Consider the following 19,086-nt stretch of genomic DNA (forward strand, 5'->3'; position numbering starts at 1 on the left):
TTCCAGTAGCCCCATAACAGATTTCACTGTATCAAAAGTCTGCTGCTAAAATCTTTTCTTAATACAGAGGCCACGGTGACCCTTTTTAAATGCTGTGTTTCCACACTACTCTTCCTCTCGAAACTTTGCAGTGGTTCCATGTTTTACTGAGAGTAGAGCCCAAGTTGTTACAATGGCTTTCAGAGTAAAATTCTCACACACACCTCCACTTTGCTCTATGAACACATCTCTTTCTCCTCTTTTTCTCTCACTCTACATGCCAGCATCCCAGCCTCACTCCCACTCTGGAATTAGTTGAGCTGGTCCCTCTGTAAGAAAGGCTTTTCCCCAGAGCTTGGTCAGCTCCTTCATGTACTTACAGTTCAGTCAAGTTTTGATCAAATCGTAGCCTCTAATGAGGGTGACCTTGGCTATCCCATCACAGAACTCTTGATCCCTTGTCCCTTGCTTTCCTTTCTTCCCCCATTGCACATACCAGCTTCTAACCCATTTTTATAAATTACTTCTTTTTTTGTTTATTGCTTATTTTCTATCTCCCTTGGCTAGAATGCAAGCTTCTTGAAGATGGGGGTCTTTGTTTTGCTCACTAGAGGATCTAGAACTGAAAGATCTCACCAAGCATCTGGAACAGTGCCTGTCCCTTAGTAACATTTAGTAACACTCAAAACATTTTTTTGTGTGTGTGGCTTCATTCCATTCATTGCAGGATCTTATTTCCCCAACCAGGGATCAAACCCAGACCTTGCCAGTGAAAATGCCAAGTCCCAACCACTGGACCATCAGAAAATTGCCTCAAAACATTTTTTAATGAATGAACCACTTTAACCTGTACTTTGATTGATAAACAGAAATGAGTGAGAACCCATCAGTAGAACTGAGCCCACGTTTCATATTGATGTGCGCCTAAGCACCCAACTTCAGTTTACTGCTCTTATCTCCTTATGGTCTTGTTTACATCTCCCCACACAGAAAATCTAAACCCAATTGAAAATAAAAAGAATTTTAATCAGGTGGCATTTCCAAAAAGCAGTGGGTGTTGTGTGCCCTGAGTTAAGTCTTTGCATGCACAATAAAACCAAGTAACTTTCTAATTTTGGTCATTCCCTGACCTTGGGAGCACCACATTGTAAAAGGGTCATTTTCCATTTATTCCTCTGCTTCCAATATCCACTGTGATTTTGACTTCTATAGAGGAAAAGGGGACATGGGAAGAGGCATGAAAGAAACCAAAATTTCTTTATGTATGAACTGTATGTTTTCCTTCTAGGACCATTCGGTTGACTCCAGATCTAAATTTGGCAGCAGACATCACTCATGTGGCTGAGTGATTCATAGGATTTCATCTGAGATGAAACATACCTTGACAGACATTCAAATTATGTGCTTGGGGTATTTCTGGACAGTCAACAGTCAAGTTTTAAAGGCACATGTGACAGGAGCATTAAAATATCTCTACTGACAGGATCAGATTTTCATGGCCACCAGTGAAAGAGAATATACTCCATTAGAAAATAAACACCCTTTTTGCTTCATGGCATGAGAATCTAGGTCACTCTTGTGCTGAGAGTTTTAATTCCTTTGCTGCCGATGTTCCTGGGACATTAGGAAACCTTTCCTTGTATCCAAGCTAGTGTATTCTCAACTCTTCTAATTCAGGTGAAGGATTTCATCAGCCTACAGAGATTGTAGGATGAGAACCTGTTCTAAATTCCGGAACCTCCATTCCAGTATAGAAGAATAAAAAAGCACAACTGTTCTTTAAATGCATACAAAAGTGTGTAAATTTACTCACTAAGTTTACGAACGTTGTTAATAAGAAAATGAGGTTTTTAATTCACATTCACGTCTTCCAAAATTAGTCAGAAATATCTCCTTTTAATGAATGTAACATATCAGAAATATCCTTCTTGTTCTAGAAGAATTTCAAATACAGAGTTACATGGTCTCTATTTAAGAAAGTGTTGAGAGCATCTCTTGGGATTCTCTCATTTATAATGCACTCTATTTTTACAGAGTGGAGAAAATAGGGCTTTTTAAATGTATAACTTCAGAATTTGATTGCTTTCCGCAGATACAACACACTCAGGGGAAATTGGCACCAAGAAAAAGGTGAAAAGACTGTTAAGCTTTCAGAGATACTTCCATGCATCAAGGCTGCTTCGTGGAATTATACCACAAGCCCCTCTTCACCTGTTGGATGAAGACTACCTTGGACAAGCAAGGGTGAGCTAGTTACCCCTCTGTCGCTTCATACCAGGCCAGTGGCTGAGAGGGTGTGCCTCCCCCTACCCTCTCACCTCCCCTCCCTCCACTGGTCACACCTCACTTTGAGTCCTACTTCGGGGCCCTGGGGAGTTCTGTGCCTCTCAACAGTTACTCAACACATCTGGGCTTTTCCCTTAAATATTAATATAAAGCGAATTAATAGAAGCACTCTCCTCATAGGGGTGGCACAAAGACTAAATAAAGTAAAGCATGTTTGCATGCTTAATAGACTCATACCTAGCACATGCTAGCTATTTTTATTTTTATAAATGTGCAAAAAATTTTTGCACAACACTAAGTAAAACAAGGGTTTCCCTTGTAGCTCAGTTGGTAAAGAATCTGCCTGCCTGGTTTCGATCCCTGGGTTGGGACGAGCCCCTGGAGAAGGAAATGGCAACCCACTCCAGTATCCTTGTCTGGAAAAATCTCATAGACAGAGAAGCCTGGTGGGCTGCAGTCCATGGGGTCTTTGCAATCCACTCTGGTGGCAGGAGCCAGGAAAGAATAGTGAAGTGGGTAGCCATTCCCTTCTCCAGGAGATCTTTCTCACCCAAGGATCAAACCCCAGGCTCCTGCCTTGCAGGCAGATTCTTTACACTCTGAGCCACCAGAGAAGCTCCAGAAGGAGAGCAAAGCTAAGCTCCCAGCACTGGAGCATCTGACAGCATTCTCCTGGATGCCACCCCTCTCAGCAGCCATCTCCCAAGAAAGATGACACTGAGATGTAGGAAAAACCAACAGGCTGGAAATCAGGATATCCGAGATCAAATTTTAGCCTTGCCTTTAGAATTGCGTGACCTGGATTAAAAGAGTACTTAAACTGGACTTCACCCAAAACCTACTGTCCCTTTATTTCTTGATGCTGTTGTGAAGTCTTTGTGTGCCATGATGAGGCCTTCGGATTTTATCATAAGACACAGGGGGACCACTCAACGGGAGGTGGGGAAAGAGAGCTGGTCCTTAGCGGAAGCAGAGCCCATGAGAAGAGAGGAAGGCAGTCACTGGAGCTACAGTGAGGGTAGAGTTAGCAACTGCAACTCTGACACCATCTAACTCTAAGCAGGGGCTATTGTTCAAAAGAAAGGTGGTCCAGTGGCTAAGACTCTGTGCTCCCAAAGCAAGGGGCACGGGTTTGATCCCTGATCAGGGAACTATTAATAAGATCCCAAATGCTGCACAGCACAAAGAAAAAAAAGATATAACCAAAGGTTTGAAAACAGGGACTGAATCAGATATTTGTACACCTACACTCATAGCAACATTATTCACAAGACCCAAAAGGAGGAAACAACCCATATGTGTGCCAGGAAATGAATGGATAAACGAAGCGTGGTATAATTCATGCAATGGAAGATTATTCAGTAGGACAATAAGTCTACATTGGACGATAGGTCTTTAAATTACCCAATATTTTCAATTGCCCACGCTTCAGTTTCCTGTCTGTAACAGTGGTTAATTTCACATTTAGTCTACACTGAGCAGAGTAATATGCTCATCAGTCATCTAGATTTCTTTTTTTTTTAACTTTACTGTAAACCTCCTCCCCTAGGTAGAGACTATAAAACTACAATTTTACCAGCTATCTATCATATGTGTTTCACTATGTCATGCACTGCTCTAAGCTCTTTACATATATTGCTTTATTTAATCTTCACAACAGGTTTAACTTTTTTTTTGGATAATTGCTTTACAGCATTGTGTTGGTTTCTGCTAAACATCAACATGAATCAGCCATAGCTATAATAGCTGATGGTCCCTCCCACTTAAACCTCCCTCACACCTCCCTTCCCATCCCACCCTTCTAGGGGTTTGAGTTCCCTGAGTCATACAACAAATTATCATTGGCTATCTGTTTTGCATATGGTAATGTATTAGAAAACTGAGGTACAAAGACGCTAAGCAATTTACCCAAGGTACCACAGCCAGTAAGACATGCGGCTGTCATGGGATGTGGCGGTCTAATTCCGGAACCTGTCCCTTTAACACTGTTGTTATTATTAGGGAGTGGAGTAAGGTTTGTTTTACTGCTAAACCAGTTGTACATAGATAGTAGTACGCTATTTTCAACTGTTTAATTCTTTAATTCACTGTGTCTCAAAGTAAATGTTTGGGTCTCCAATATGATTCATCTGAGTGCTGTTTTTTGTTTGCCTTTTCAGCACATGCTCTCCAAAGTGGGAATGTGGGACTTTGACATTTTCTTGTTTGATCGCTTGACAAATGGTAAGTCACCCAAAAGAATTTTCACTAAAATACACACCGTAAAATGGGATTAATTTTGTGAAAAACAAAATTTATTTTTAAACACTGTTATTCTTTCTTTCTTTCTTTTCCCACGTTCATAAATCTACAGCCATTCTAGGAGGGCCAGGGCAAAGGGAAATTAGTTGAGATGAAGAATAAGGGTTGAATTTGGACTTCAAATCTTAATACAATTTTCTTCTGGTCTTGATGACTCCAAAAGCATTTAAAAAGCACAGATTAGATCTTTCCTTGCATAATACTTCAGCCACATGCAAAAGGAGGTCATTCGTTCTTAGTTGATGAAAACTGGGAACATAAAATCATATCTGATCAGTCCTGACTCTTACTGGAGCCAGTGGTTTTGCACTTTATTAAGTGAGTGAGTCTGCCCCTTTGCAGGTATTGTTCAGATATGCTTGGCATCATGAGAAGAAAATAATTGCTGAGAATAGAGTACAGAAGCTTAGATTGCAGCTGAAGGGAAAAGTAAGATTCTTATTGGCTCCACTTTTTGAATTCTTGTTCCTATAGAGGTTTCTCTTAAGAAAATAATAAGATCCTATTGTATTTTTAACTGCTCATTAAACAAATCTGATAATAGGGAATCAGTAAAAGACATCACATTTAATGCTGACCATCATCTACCACGGCCTTCCCAGGTGGTGCCAGTGGTAAAGAACCCACCCTGCCAATGCAGGAGACATAAGAGACAGGGTTTTATCCCTGGGTTGGGAAGATTCCCTGGAGGAGGACATGGCAACCCACTCCAGTATTCTTGCCTGGAGAATCCCATTGTCAGAGGAGCCTGGTGTGTTACAGTCCATAGGGTTGCACAGAGTCTGACACAACTGCGTGGTTAGCACGCACACACTCATCATATACCAGGATTGTGTTTTAAGTCATTACAGATTTCCTCACCATTCTATTCCTGACAAACAACACGAAGTGGAGAGATACAGCCTCAGACCCTGAAACTGAGCTTTGCGTGCATGAGTGCTAAGTCTCTTCAGCTGTGTCTGACTCTTTGTGACCCCATGGACTGTAACCCACCAGGCTCTTCTGTCCATGAGATTCTCCAGGCAAGAATACTGGAGTGGGTTGCCATTTCCTCCTCCAGAGGATCTTCCCCACCTAGGGATGGAACCCACATCTCTTTTGTCTCCTGCATTAGCAGGTGGATTATTTACCACTAGAGCCACCTGGGGAGCCTGAAAATGAGCTTTACACTGAAAGCTAGACCATTTAGGGATGTATCTCATAATCTTGTGTCTCACTTTGCTCAAGTCAATTGAGAGATGGGAACCAGTACATGGAATTAACCGTGAACAAAAGGATTAGTTCAATGCTCTTTGTTAAAAAAAAGAGTATAATCACAACTCACAAAAATATGAAATGAATATGTCAATGATTTTATTTAATTAAATTAGTTACAGATTCAGTAAAATGCTACAGCTAGTTCAAAGGAAAATTCAAAGAGTCATATATATGTAAGCAGTAAGAAATGCTGAAATGAATTTGTCAATAGCTGAGAAACTGGGAGGGGAAAATCAATTGTATTTCCCTCTAATTTCATTTTCATGTATACTGACAAGAATCGTCTGGAATGATATTGGTTATCTAAAATTTTGATTCTTGTGAAATAGCTCAAAGATAATGAAAGCTATAAAAACACATAGAATCAGATACCCTGGATGAGTGTGCTTAAGCAACACATAGTTTTCCATTTAAGATACCAGTCCTTTTCTTAGTCCATTTCAGTCTTTCATAAACTCTACAATGCTTTTAAAGTTCAAAATCCTTATTCTCTAGTGAACGATATTTCTTGAATGCTTAACAAGTTATTGTAGCTTCAGTTTTGCACCTCTGCTGACTTGAGTTACAAAGTATCTCATGGTCAAATCTCATCTTGAGTGATTTTCCAAAGGAAGAGTAGGCAATATGGTGGCTTAGATACCCCTATAAATGTAAAAATCATTTGGAAGCAACTTAAGACACATTTTCAGTGACCATTAAACTGCACATTTTTTTAAATACCCATACAAACACATAACCACACACACGCAGGCACGCACGCACATGCGTGAGTATGTATCCCTGGTACTGCTATAGGCAGGCTCCTTTTAACTCTTACTGTTTTCATTGCCTGTGGTATTGGGGAAATGTCTGAGTTAATTTTTCTTGTGCAATAAGAGAAAACCTGGGACCAGATCATAATAATAATATCCTTTGTACTTGGATAATTTCAGATCTAAAGAGGAAAAGAAATGATTCTATCAGAGAACTTTCATTATAGAAATTTTGGATCCTATTGTCTGTCTTGATATTTTAATAGTAATGAATATGAATTAAAGCAGCTGACTGTTTGCCTATAGGAAACAGCCTGGTAACATTGCTGTGCCACCTCTTCAACACCCATGGACTCATTCACCACTTCAAGTTAGATATGGTGACCTTACACAGATTTTTAGGTAAGTCCTTTTTTCCACATTTCTACTCCATTTCTCATGAATAATGGCAGTCTACAATACTGTTTACTATAAAGTGGTAAGAGCCACAGCACGGTAGATGAAGACCTCATATTAGTCTTAAATCATCCATCTTCATTTTAAAATATAATTTATCTATTTAAATTGTTTAAAAAATATTAGTTTATGCTTAGGCTTAAAATATAAAGGCTATGTGAAGACAGGGACTTTGCTGATGGCTCAACAGTAAAGAATCTGCCTGCAGTGCCAGAGACACAGATTCAGTCCCTGTGTCAGGAAGATCCCCTGGAGAAGGAGATGGTGATCCACTCCAGTATTCTTGCCTGGGAAATCCCATGAACAGAGGAGCCTGGCGAGCTTACAGTCCATGGGGTCACAAAAGAGTCGGACATGACCTAGCAACTGAACAACCACAATGTAAAGACAACCATCAAGAGCAGATAACTGTCAGAGAAGTTACTGATCTGCTCATATATTAGCAAAACCCAAGCAAAGTACTCCTCAATAATGCCACTCTGGACATGAGTTGTTGAAATATTCAATAGGCTTTTTTTTTAATGAGAAGAAAACTACTGTGTATATGGACTTCCCTGGTGGCTCAGACGGTAGAGCGTCTGTCTACAATGCAGGAGACCCGAGTTTGATCCCTGGGTTGGGAAGATCCCCTGGAGAAGGAAATGGCAATCCACTCCAGTACTATTGCCTGGAAAATCCCATGGACAGAGGAGCCTGGTAGGCTACAGTCCATGGGGTCGCAAAGAGTCGGACACGACTGAGCCACTTCACTTTCACTTTCCCTGTGTAGATAGCACACGTTGTAGGCAGTGTTTTGAGTATGTTATTTCTAACAGTTTCAGTACCTCTGCAAGTTGAGTGTTATCAATATTTGACCCATGGATAAGGAGAAGTACAAAGAAGTTTTGTAACTTGCTCAAGGTCAACAAATTGTAATTGGCAGAGCCTCCATCCAAGCCCAGGTCTGTTGGATTTGAAAGTCCACCATCTTTCCACCCAATTGCACCATCATTTTTCATCAAAAAGCAGTCTCAGCTCTCATTCAACTTTATGTATATGCTTATTTATCTTCCAGTGAATTATCCAGGGCACATTTTTTCTATTTTTGTGTATTTGTTTATTTTGGCTGTGCTGGGTCTTTGTTGCTGCTCAGGCTTTGCTCTAGTTAGAGTGCAAGGCCTTCTCTCGTTGCAGAGCATGGGCTCCAGGGCCCATAGGCTTCAGCAGTTGTTGCACGTGGGTTCAGTAGTTGCAGTCTGCAGGCTCCAGAGCACCGGCTCAGTGGCTGTGGCTCACCAGCCTTGCTGCTCTGCTGCATGTGGGATCTTCGCAGACCAGAGGTCGAACCCACATCTCCTGCATTGACAGCTGACTCTTTACCACTGAGCCATCCTTGGTCCATTTTTAATCACCAAATAACTGTCCTCTGCCTCTTAGCATGTTCCTGACTTCTTTGACTTGCCATGTGGCAGTGCTTTGAATTTGAAAGCTGGCTTGATACATCAAGAATAAAATAATGGTGATGGTGATAACAACAGCAGCAGCCACCAGGCTTATTTGGTGTTTACACATGCTGGGAACTCTTCTAAGAACTTGCATATATTAACCCATTTAATCCTTACAATATGCCTTTGAGATCAAAGCTATTATTATCCCTACTTTATGGAGGAGGAAATGAAGGAAACTTGGCTAAGTAACTTTCCCAATATACGTAAGTAATAGAGCCAGGATTTACATATAATAGTAAGATAAACCTGCTGAATAAAATGTACCTGTGGCACAACAGGAATATTGGAAACCAGCCAGAGCAAGGCTCATTCCAGAAACACAAATAACCTCAAGCTAATTGTGTTGAGAGAGAGTGAGTGAAGTAATCCCCATGAATGGAGCCAAATAATTTCAATTTGTCTAAAGAGGGAGAATGCAGATACTTTGAGCATGTGTGCACACCAGAGTATGTGTGAAAAAGCTAGAGTCAGTGACAGAAATAACACCAGAATCTACAGCCAAAGTCATAGGCTGGGCTGAGAGAATATGGCCACACTTGAAAATCAGGATGTTCTACACACACTGAATATATTGCATCTTAGGCATTGCCTTGGTTAACTTTGCTGAAACAGGCAAGTGGTTTCTGTAAATTGCAAACAAAATTGCATTATGTCTCTGGTATCAAGAGCACACTCATCCTTAGATTGGAAGGGCATGAAAGATAATCATTTGATCTGAATAAGATAGAAATAAATCTAAGGATTCCTCAGTTGGATCAGTGAATTTCCTCCTGAAGAATCCCAAGGTTTGCTCTGGTCTGTATTTGTTATTTAAGTGATAAAGCTATCTTTGGATGAGAGCAGGGCTTTTCAAAAGGAAGCCTCTTTCATGGCATATTATTCATAAATGGCAGCAAACTTAATTAAACTATAATATGAAATAAAGTTGTCCTTTTCCCACATATTTATTTTTCCTATGAATGGGAGCCTTCATGAATGCCAAAAAGAGGTGATTTATGAAGGTGGTGAGGAATCCCAAGGGCCTCACAAATCCTTCTAGCCTTTCTTCCCTCCTCCCTCTCCCTCTTCTCCTCTAACAACCCAGTAGAACTGCCAAGCTGGCAAACTACATTCATTTCTAAGGCATCCCCGTGTTGCGCATTTGGGAGTCGCTGCTATTTTTAAGCAAAAGAGACCTTCAACAAGTCTGAGCTCGTGTGTCCTTTGTGTTTTGTTTTTAGCTGATTGAGTTATCTGTTTACCTCCTAGTCATGGTTCAAGAAGATTACCACAGCCAAAACCCGTATCACAATGCTGTTCATGCAGCCGATGTCACCCAGGCCATGCATTGCTACCTAAAGGAGCCAAAGGTAAGGCAAGACCACTGTCCTCCCGGCCACCTGAAAACGCCAGGTAAACTGCCTGCGGGGCCCCAGGTTGCCCGACATAACAGAGCAACTGGGTTATGAGTCATTTATGGCATGAATACAAATTGCTTATATGAAGGGTTCATGGACTTCTCTGGCTATCCAGTGTTTGGGATTTTGCCTTCCAAAGCAGAGAGTTCAGGTTTGATTCCTCGTCGGGGAACTAAGCTTCCACATGCATCGAGGCCAAAAAAAAAAATCAAAACATAAAACAGAAGCAATATTGTAATAAATTCAATAAAGACTTTTTAAAAAAATGGTTGACATCAAAAAAAACCTTTTAAAGAAAAATGTTAAAAAGGTTTCATCATCAGCTCTGAAATCATGAAAGAAAGTATAATAGTCATGAAAGAAAGTAAATTTTCAGAGGTTCCCTTCTATAATTTATATATTTTCAAGGCTGCATTAGGACAAAAGTAACGCTCTCTATGACAATCTGCATCTTAGATATTTTCAACAATCACAAAAGTTAGCTGCTTTTGCCTTAATACTATGCCATACATAGTACCAGCACTGAAGTTTTCTAGGAAAAGTCTCCCAGCTCATGTTTTTTGATTAGCAAGTAGAATTAAAATTCAAGACCCAAGTTCCACTTCCTACTGAGGCAACTAGACATCCTGATTCTAGCCCAAGAGAACCTGTGTACATCAAAGACATCTTAGAAGTATACCCAGATGCAATGTATTAATCAAAAATTTTAAACATGATAATGCTTGTTACTCAAAACCTAAAAATTTCTTAGCCATATAAAACCTAGCTGGTATAACATATCGGATGAGTTTTGTTCGGGTTTTTGGAAAATGATACCTCAGTCTAAGACTCTGTTTAGTTCAATCAGTTTTAACATCAACCACTAAATATACAGTCATTCCCAAGACAAAACTGGGTATGCTTCATCCTTATAAAATATCCCAAAGAACTTAAAGGTTTTTTAATTTAATCCTTAAGTAATTTGAAAATTGTAATATATCACAGTTGTATATTTAAAGTTAGTGCTAGATTCCCATTTTCCTGCTTGTTTCCTTAGCTAACCCAAAAAAAAAAACCTGACAGCTTCTCACACATTGCCTTGCTCTATTACACATTGGAGAAATATGCAAATTTTGCAATTCAGTCCACTATTGATTTCATATTCAAAGAAGTGGCAATGATATATTGGATGAATGATATACAAAAGTGATTTTTTTTAATGTGCCCATCACTTTGGCTTCAACTTTTTCCTTCACTTACAGCTTTCCTGGGAGCAAGGCTGACTAGACTCTGCCTGTCCCCACCCACCATAGAGAGCAGTGTTGCCAACAGTCAGTGCTTTTACAACAGCAAAACACGACAAGAGTAGCAGCAGGAAGAGGAGGCCACTGGGAAGAGCTACACAATTTGAGTTGCTGAGTTATTTTCCTCCCAGTTCTTTCTTCTTTCCTGAAATTTCATGGGGCTGTTACCTTACTGACAGCTTCAGAAGGTTAAGGTCTGACTGACAGGCCCGAACAATACTAATATGATGATTCATTCCAGGTGATTTAGCCAAAACAAAGACTAGCCTATTTTGGGAAATACACCAGTCAATCTCCCAACTCCATTTTTTAACAGCTCGCCAGCTTCCTCACGCCTCTGGATATCATGCTTGGACTGCTGGCTGCAGCAGCCCACGATGTGGACCACCCAGGGGTGAACCAGCCATTTCTGATCAAAACGAACCACCACCTCGCCAACCTATATCAGGTAAGGAAGGCAACAAGATACATTATGGTGAACTGGTTTAGGCCCAGTACTGGAGCCTGAATCTCACTCTTGGAAATAGCCATCATTCAGGGTCAGCCTTAGTGATGACCACAGCCAAACAGCATGGATTTGAAATAGGTTCAGAATATCCCCCAGGGAAGATAAAATTAGTTTGCAAGGATATTCAAGGAATTCAGTTTGCTCCAAAGCAGGTTTGAAATTGTCCTAGGTCAAACAGGATTCCTGAGTCTGCCTTCTCATGGTCTGAGACTATCTGTCTCCATGGGAATCATCTAGTATATAATGGCCAGTTGAAGCCAGTCCTTGTAGAACTTCTATAAATTATACTTCCCAGGTATAATTCTTATTCAGGTTTATGTTACATCTCTAGGACCATTTGTTAATCACATTTTAATTTTTTTGTTGATGTATGGTTGACTTACAATATGATATTAGTTTTAGGTATACAATATAGTGGTTCAAAAATTTTATAGACTATACTTCATTTATAGTTATTATAAAATATTGACAATATTCTGAACTTTTTTGGCTTCTGAGACAAAGCTATAATATCAAAGACAATAAGCATACTTTGTTGCTATAAAATATTTCAGCAACACTAGTAGTTTGACCTGAAGAACTCTTATCTCTGATATTCCTTCAGACATTAATACCCTAAATCATAAATGAATTATTCCCAGAATTTTCATGACAGTTTTTAGAAGACCTTTGGTTGTCATTAACAAAATCATTGCTTACAAGGAAGTCATTGATCTCAACTGTAGTAGATCTCTTTCAGTAAAGAAAAAAAAAAATCAGTGCAGGAAAAATTTCTGAAGGATTCCCAGAAAACAGATGTGTTATATAAGATGGTAGAGCTTGAGGATGCATTAATTTCCAATAAAGCACAGCTGGAACATGAAACAAAGCCTTTTCCCATTCATCTGATTAGCTTTTGGTCCATATAGGAAGTGGAATACCAAGGTTTATGAATCCCCCTGGTACATACTTCAGCACTGGGCTCTCTTGGGCTGTCAGCCAGTACCAGAAGCTAGGGTAGTAATGACCATAAAGAGAGGACAGGATGACAGAATTTAGAAAAACTCTTGATGATGTTCAGTTCACTCAGTCATGTCCGACTCTTTACAACCCCATGAACTGCAGCACGCCAGGCCTCCCTGTCCATCACCAACTCCCAGAGTCTACCCAAACCCATGTCCATTGAGTTGGTGATGCCATCCAACCATCTCATCCTCTATTGTCCCCTTGATTCTCTTCCTCTCCTCAATACTTCCCAGCATCAGGGTATTTTCCAGTGAGTCAGTCAGCTCTTTGCATCAGGTGGCCAAAATATTGGAGTTTCAACTTTAGCATCAGTCCTTCCAATGAACACGTAGGACTGATCTCCTTTAGGATGAACTGGTTGGATCTCCTTGCAGTCCAAGGCACTCTCAAGAGTCTTCTTCAACACCACAGTTCAAAACCATCAATTCTTTGGCACTCAGCTTTCTTTATAGTCCAAATCTCACATCCATACATGACTACTGGAAAAACCATAGCCTTGACTAGATGGACTTCTGTTGACAAAGTAATGTCTCTGCTTTTTAATATGCTGTCCATGGGGTCACTGAGGGTCGGACACGACTGAGCGACTTCACTTTCACTTTTCACTTTCATGCATTGGAGAAGGAAATGGTGACCCACTGCAGTGTTCTTGCCTGGAGAATCCCAGGGACGGGGGAGCCTGGTGGGCTGCCATCTATGAGGTTGCACAAAGTCAGACACAACTGAAGTGACTTAGCAGCAGCAGGTTGGTCATAACTTTCCTTCCAAGGAGTAAGCGTCTTTTAATTTCATGACTGCAATCACCATCTGCAGTGATTTTGGACCCCAGAAAAATAAAGTCTGACACTGTTTCCACTGTTTCCCCTGTTTCCCCATCTATTTCCCATGAAGTGATGGGACCAGATGCCATAATCCTAGTTTTCTGAATGTTGAGCTTTAAGCCAACTTTTTCACTCTCCTCTTTCACTTTCATCAAGAGTCTCTTAGTTCTTCTTCACTTTCTGCCATAAGGGTGGTGTCATCTGCATATCTGAGGTTATTGATAATTCTCCCAGCAATCTTGATTCCAGCTTGTGCTTCCTTCAGCCCAACATTTGTCATGATGTACTCTGCATATAAGTTAAATAAGCAGGGTGATAATATCCAGCCTTGATGTACTTTTTTTCCTATTTGGAACCAGTCTGTTGTTCCATGTCCAGTTCTAAAAACTGAACAAAGAAAATAAAAATTAGAACTAAACTTACTAGACTATCTCAGAAGCTAAACGTATTGCTTGGGAAAAGCATAAACATATGACCAGGGAAAAAAATGAATGGCTGAAATGAAAGCTCCCAAATAGATTTTCTGTCCTTGTCATGTTTTTAATTTAACTTTTCAAATATCTTTAAACAAAAAATATAAAGTAACAGAACTGGCTGCTTGAACTACTTCCGTATAATGTAAAGTGAAAGTCGCTCAGTCATGTCCAACTCTTTGCAACCCCATGGACTGTAGTCATGGAATGTAGTCCAATTTCATGGACTGTAGTCCATGGAATTCTCCAGGCGAATACTGGAATGGGTAACTTGTCCCTTCTCCATAGGATCTTCCCAGCCCAGGGATCAAACCCAGGTCTTCTGCATTTCAGACAGATTTCATATAGTGTAAACGCTTGCCTAATTTTAATTTCTCAACATCAAATAAATCACATCAATGGAGTTTAACAGAGTATCTACTCTACTGCCTGATTTGTACATAAAAATGAGGGTCATAAAACCATGCTTTGACATGTATAATAGTATATATAAAACATGTAGTGAATGAATGTTTCGACACAAAGTCACAAAGAAATATGCCAGATGTTAAACATGCAAAAAAAAAAAATAGAAAGTAAAAGTAGAATTTCATCAATTAACTACTCACTGCTAATGAACAAAAAATGATTCTCAAAAGAAAGATATTGCAATCTATCTTATTCAGATATTAAAATGGTCTCAAAATATGGATTCCTTACTCAAACTTTTAAAGTGTAACTTTTAATAATAGTTCATCTCCTTGTTAAGTATAAACATTCCAATATAACCAAATTCTGCAGCCTTTTCAGCAGAGCATACATATATATTTTGAACTAGCAACTATTTATTACATGCATCAGATGATATATTAGTATCTAGACCACCTGACCTAACTCTTGAGAAACCTGTATGCAGGTCAGGAAGCAACAGTTAGAACTGGACATGGAACAACAGACTGGTTCCAAATAGGAAAAGGAGTACATCAAGGCTGTATATTGTCACCCTGCTTATTTAACTTCTATGCAGAGTACATGATGAGAAACGCTGGGCTGGAAGAAGCACAAGCTGGAATCAAGATTGCTGGGAGAAATATCAATAACCTCAGCTATGCAGATGACACCACCCTTATGGCAGAAAGTGAAGAGGAACTAAAAAGCCTCTTGATAAAAGTGAAAGAGGAGAGTGTAAAAGTTGGCTTAAAGCTCAACATTCAGAAAACAAAGATCATGGCATCTGGTCCCATCACTTCATGGGAAATAGATGGGGAAACAGTGGAAACAGTGTCAGACTTTATGTTTTTGGGGGCTCCCAAATCACTGCAGATGGTGATTGCAGCCATGAAATTAAAAGACGCTTACTCCTTGGAAGAAAAGTTATGACCAACCTAGATAGCATATTCAAAAGCAGAGACATTACTTTGCCAACAAAGGTCCATCTAGTCAAGGCTATGGTTTTTCCAGTGGTCATGTATGGATGTGAGAGTTGGACTGTGAAGAAAGCTGAGCACCAAAGAATTGATGCTTTTGAACTGTGGTGTTGGAGAGGACTCTTGAGAGACCCTTGGGTTGCAAGGAGATCCAACCAGTCCATTCTAAAGGAGATCAGCCCTGAGATTTCTTTGGAAGGAATGATGCTAAAGCTGAAACTCCAGTACTTTGGCCACCTCATGCGAAGAGTTGATTCATTGGAAAAGACTCTGATGCTGGGAGGGATTGGGGGCAAGAGGAGAAGGGGACAACAGAGGATGAGATGGCTGGATGGCATCACTGACTCAATGGACATGAGTTTGAGTGAACTCCGGGAGTTGGTGATGGACAGGGAGGCCTGGCGTGCTGCAACTCATGGGGTCGCAAAGAGTCGGACACGACTGAGCAACTGAACTGAACTGAACTGAGGAGTACAAAGATAAATAAAATATAATCCCTGCCCTTGAACATTGGTGCAAACTGAGGTGCTCAAAATGTGCAAAATCCAAGAAAACTTAATCCCAGTTTGGAAAACATTAGAGGAGTTAGCCGAAGATATACATATATACCTCTGTATACTTACATAGAAAAAAGTTTTTTAAAAGCCTCTGAAGAATAAATACTCATGCTGTTCTTTGTATACAAAGATGTTACAACAATAAAATGAGATTTTTTTTTTCTAGCAGTGAATTTATGCATCTCAATTGTCTGGCCTGATCCTCAATAGTAAAGAGATGGATCTTTTGGCTAATGACTAGACAGAAATTGGCATAGAAGACTAAAAACCACATTCAAGATATTAACTTCATCAGTCCCCTGCTCAAACAGTCTTGGACTCTCTGGAAGGCCAGAGATCCATGTCTTTAATTTAGGAATAGTGTTGAAAACAAAACAGTATCACTTAATGTCATAAAGATACTTCCAATATCCTAGAGCTGTCTAGTATAAAAGTATAAATCTTTTATCAGCCAAATTGGGACTTTATATATTAAAAGTAAAATTATTAAAAGGATCTGAAAATAATATGAGATCTTAATTATATCCAAAAAAATATGATGGCTTTTACATTTGGCTATATACCATTGCTTATCAAACACCATTTCTTATTGACTATATGAAGAAACTCCTAAAAGAGAAAGAAAACTCTTTTTAAAACTCAGTTCAGGGACTTCTTTGGTAGTACAGTAGTTAAGACTCCATCCTGCCAAAGCAGGGAATGGTCAGGGAACTAAGATCCCACATGCTGTGCAGCGCAGCCCAAAAGATTTTTTTTAATTCAGTTCAATGAATTGTATAACTAAGCTTTATTCAACACTTACTATGACTCAGAAAGTGAAGTCCCTCAGTCGTGTCTGACTCTTTGTGACCCATTGGACTATACCTACCAGGCTCCTCTGTCCATGGGATTCTTCAGGCAAGAATACTGGAGTGGGTTGCCATTTCCTTCTCCAGGGGATCTTTCTGACCCAAGGATCAAATCCAGGTCTCTAGCATTGCAGTCAGCCGCTTTACCCTTTGAGCCACCAGGGAAGACCTGCAAGAGTCAGACTGTGATTCAAACACTGGCTAAATGATTTTATCTATTATATTATTTAATCTTCACAGTAGCCCAGTTAGGTAGGTACTATTGTCATACCTATTTTTCAGAAAAAAGAAAATTTCTGTTAAATTTAAGTGAGCTCCCATGGTAGCTCAGATGGTAAAGAATTTGCCTACAAAGCAGGAGACCCAGGTTCAATCCATGGGTAGGGAAGATCCCCTGGCGAAGGGAGTGGCTACCCACTCCAGTATTCTTTCACAGAGAATCCCATGGATAGAGGAGCCTGGCAGGGCTTCAGTTCATAGGGTTGCAAAGAGTTGGACACGACTGAGCAACACTTCCTTATAATAAGCAGCTAATTAATGGCAGGGCTGGAATTAGGACTCAAGACTTCTATCTCCAGAGCCAAAGTGCCTAAGCACTATACATACCACCTCTAAAATTCATGTGAATCACCGACAATGTGCAGGAAGCTAAGAACTCTCCTCCAGGGCCTCCAGCAGGAGACAAGTAGCTTAAAGTGGGAGAGCCTTTGCTAAGTACTCTATAGCAGCTAGCTACAAACAAACGTGGTGGAAAGACAGAGGCAAAAGAGAAATTGACTCTGTATATGGTTTCTGAAAATTAAAAAAAAAAAACCCTTCATGGAAAAAGAGTGATATAAATATTGTCTTGAAGTGTAAGTAACATTTTGAGTAGCAGGGCAGAGAGTATAGCCTAAAGGCAGCACAAGCCAGTGTACTTTGGGGATGTCAACCTGCAATCCAGAGGAACTGCAAATGGACTGTTTCCAGGCCCTTGAGTTGAGCACAGTCCTGTCATGAATGGCCCTTACCCTCAGCTCAATGACTTGGGCATATTATGTAATGTATATTCTGTCTTTGATAGACACTGTAGATTAGTTGTATGGAACATGACCTGGGTCAGAAAGTCTTCCGTCTGCATGAAGTTGTCAATGAGGAACTGGCATCACTCTTCCGGTTTTCAATTTCAAGAAAAAAAAAAATCATGTTATGTAAAATATCAACTCAAAAAGACCATTAGAAACACACGATATTTAAAAATCTTTGGAAATAAAGCCTTTTAGCCTACCATGGCCTGTTGGTTGACACATAAATGAGATTTCGGGAAACTATAAGCAGATTTTCAGATGATGTACCTCCTATATACATGTTTCTAGAAAGGGGATCCATAACTTATATTCATGTTTTAAAATGAGTTATAGATTCAGAAAATAATAAGAACTGTGATAATGAGTGAAAAAAAAATATATATATACACACACATACTATATATATATATATACACACATATACACATATATATATTATATAATGGGTGCATGCATGCAATAATATCATGTGTGAGTGTCTGACTCTTTGAAACCCAACAGACTGTAGCCCGCCAGGGTCCTTTGTCCATGGGATTCTCCAGGCAAGAATACTGGAGTGGGTGCCATACCCTCCTCCAGGGCATCTTCCCAACCCAGGGATCAAACCCAAGTTTTCTTACATCTCCTGCGTTGGCAGGCAGGTTCTTTACCACTAGTGCCACCTGAGAAGCCCAGTATATATGCATATATACAAAAACTGTACATGCAGACACATTTAGTCAACAAGAATAACCAAGAAGTTATGCCAGGAATTATGTGGCTTTGAGAACGCCCTGTGCGTGACTGTGTACAATCCAGAATTACTATAAATGAGATAAAATGGAAGAGGGCTTCCTCTCCCTCCTTTTGTTGGCTGTACTCTTTTAGTTCTAATAAATAAGAAGATCATTGCATAAGGCCCAGCCTGTGCTTCTGCCCTGAGATAAAGAGAGTCAGGGCAGCTGGAGTGAAGGCCAGGCCAGAGGACTCTCTCCCATTGTCCTCTGTCTGGGTCAGACTCACTGGCTGAACTGCCAACCCAAGTTCAACATGAAGACCATAAAGGTGTTTTCACCTGGCACCTCTCTCATCAGACTGGAAGCAGTCCAGGTGCCTGTGGTGAACTAAGAGGGTGCCTAAGAGCATGTGAGAGATACAGTTGAGAATTATTTTCTTTGTCCCTCCACCTTCCAATCTTCCAACATGTAGGTTCAGCAGTTTTTC

At 40.1% G+C, this 19,086-nt stretch overlaps 1 protein-coding gene across 3 annotated transcripts in view; it reads left to right on the forward strand.

Moving 5' to 3' along the window:
- PDE7B (phosphodiesterase 7B) overlaps nucleotides 1–19,086 on the forward strand; it is a 360,318-nt gene that overhangs the window by 306,028 nt on the left and 35,204 nt on the right. For all 3 annotated transcript variants that reach the window (XM_005684794.3, XM_005684795.2, XM_005684793.3), the window contains 5 exons: nucleotides 2,072–2,223; nucleotides 4,425–4,488; nucleotides 6,882–6,977; nucleotides 9,767–9,867; nucleotides 11,515–11,646. In XM_005684794.3, the coding sequence (XP_005684851.1) occupies nucleotides 2,072–2,223; nucleotides 4,425–4,488; nucleotides 6,882–6,977; nucleotides 9,767–9,867; nucleotides 11,515–11,646 (545 nt within the window). The remainder of the gene's footprint in view (nucleotides 1–2,071; nucleotides 2,224–4,424; nucleotides 4,489–6,881; nucleotides 6,978–9,766; nucleotides 9,868–11,514; nucleotides 11,647–19,086) is intronic.

Source organism: Capra hircus, chromosome 9 (genome assembly GCF_001704415.2).
Source record: "Capra hircus breed San Clemente chromosome 9, ASM170441v1, whole genome shotgun sequence".
Lineage (NCBI taxonomy): Eukaryota > Metazoa > Chordata > Mammalia > Artiodactyla > Bovidae > Capra > Capra hircus.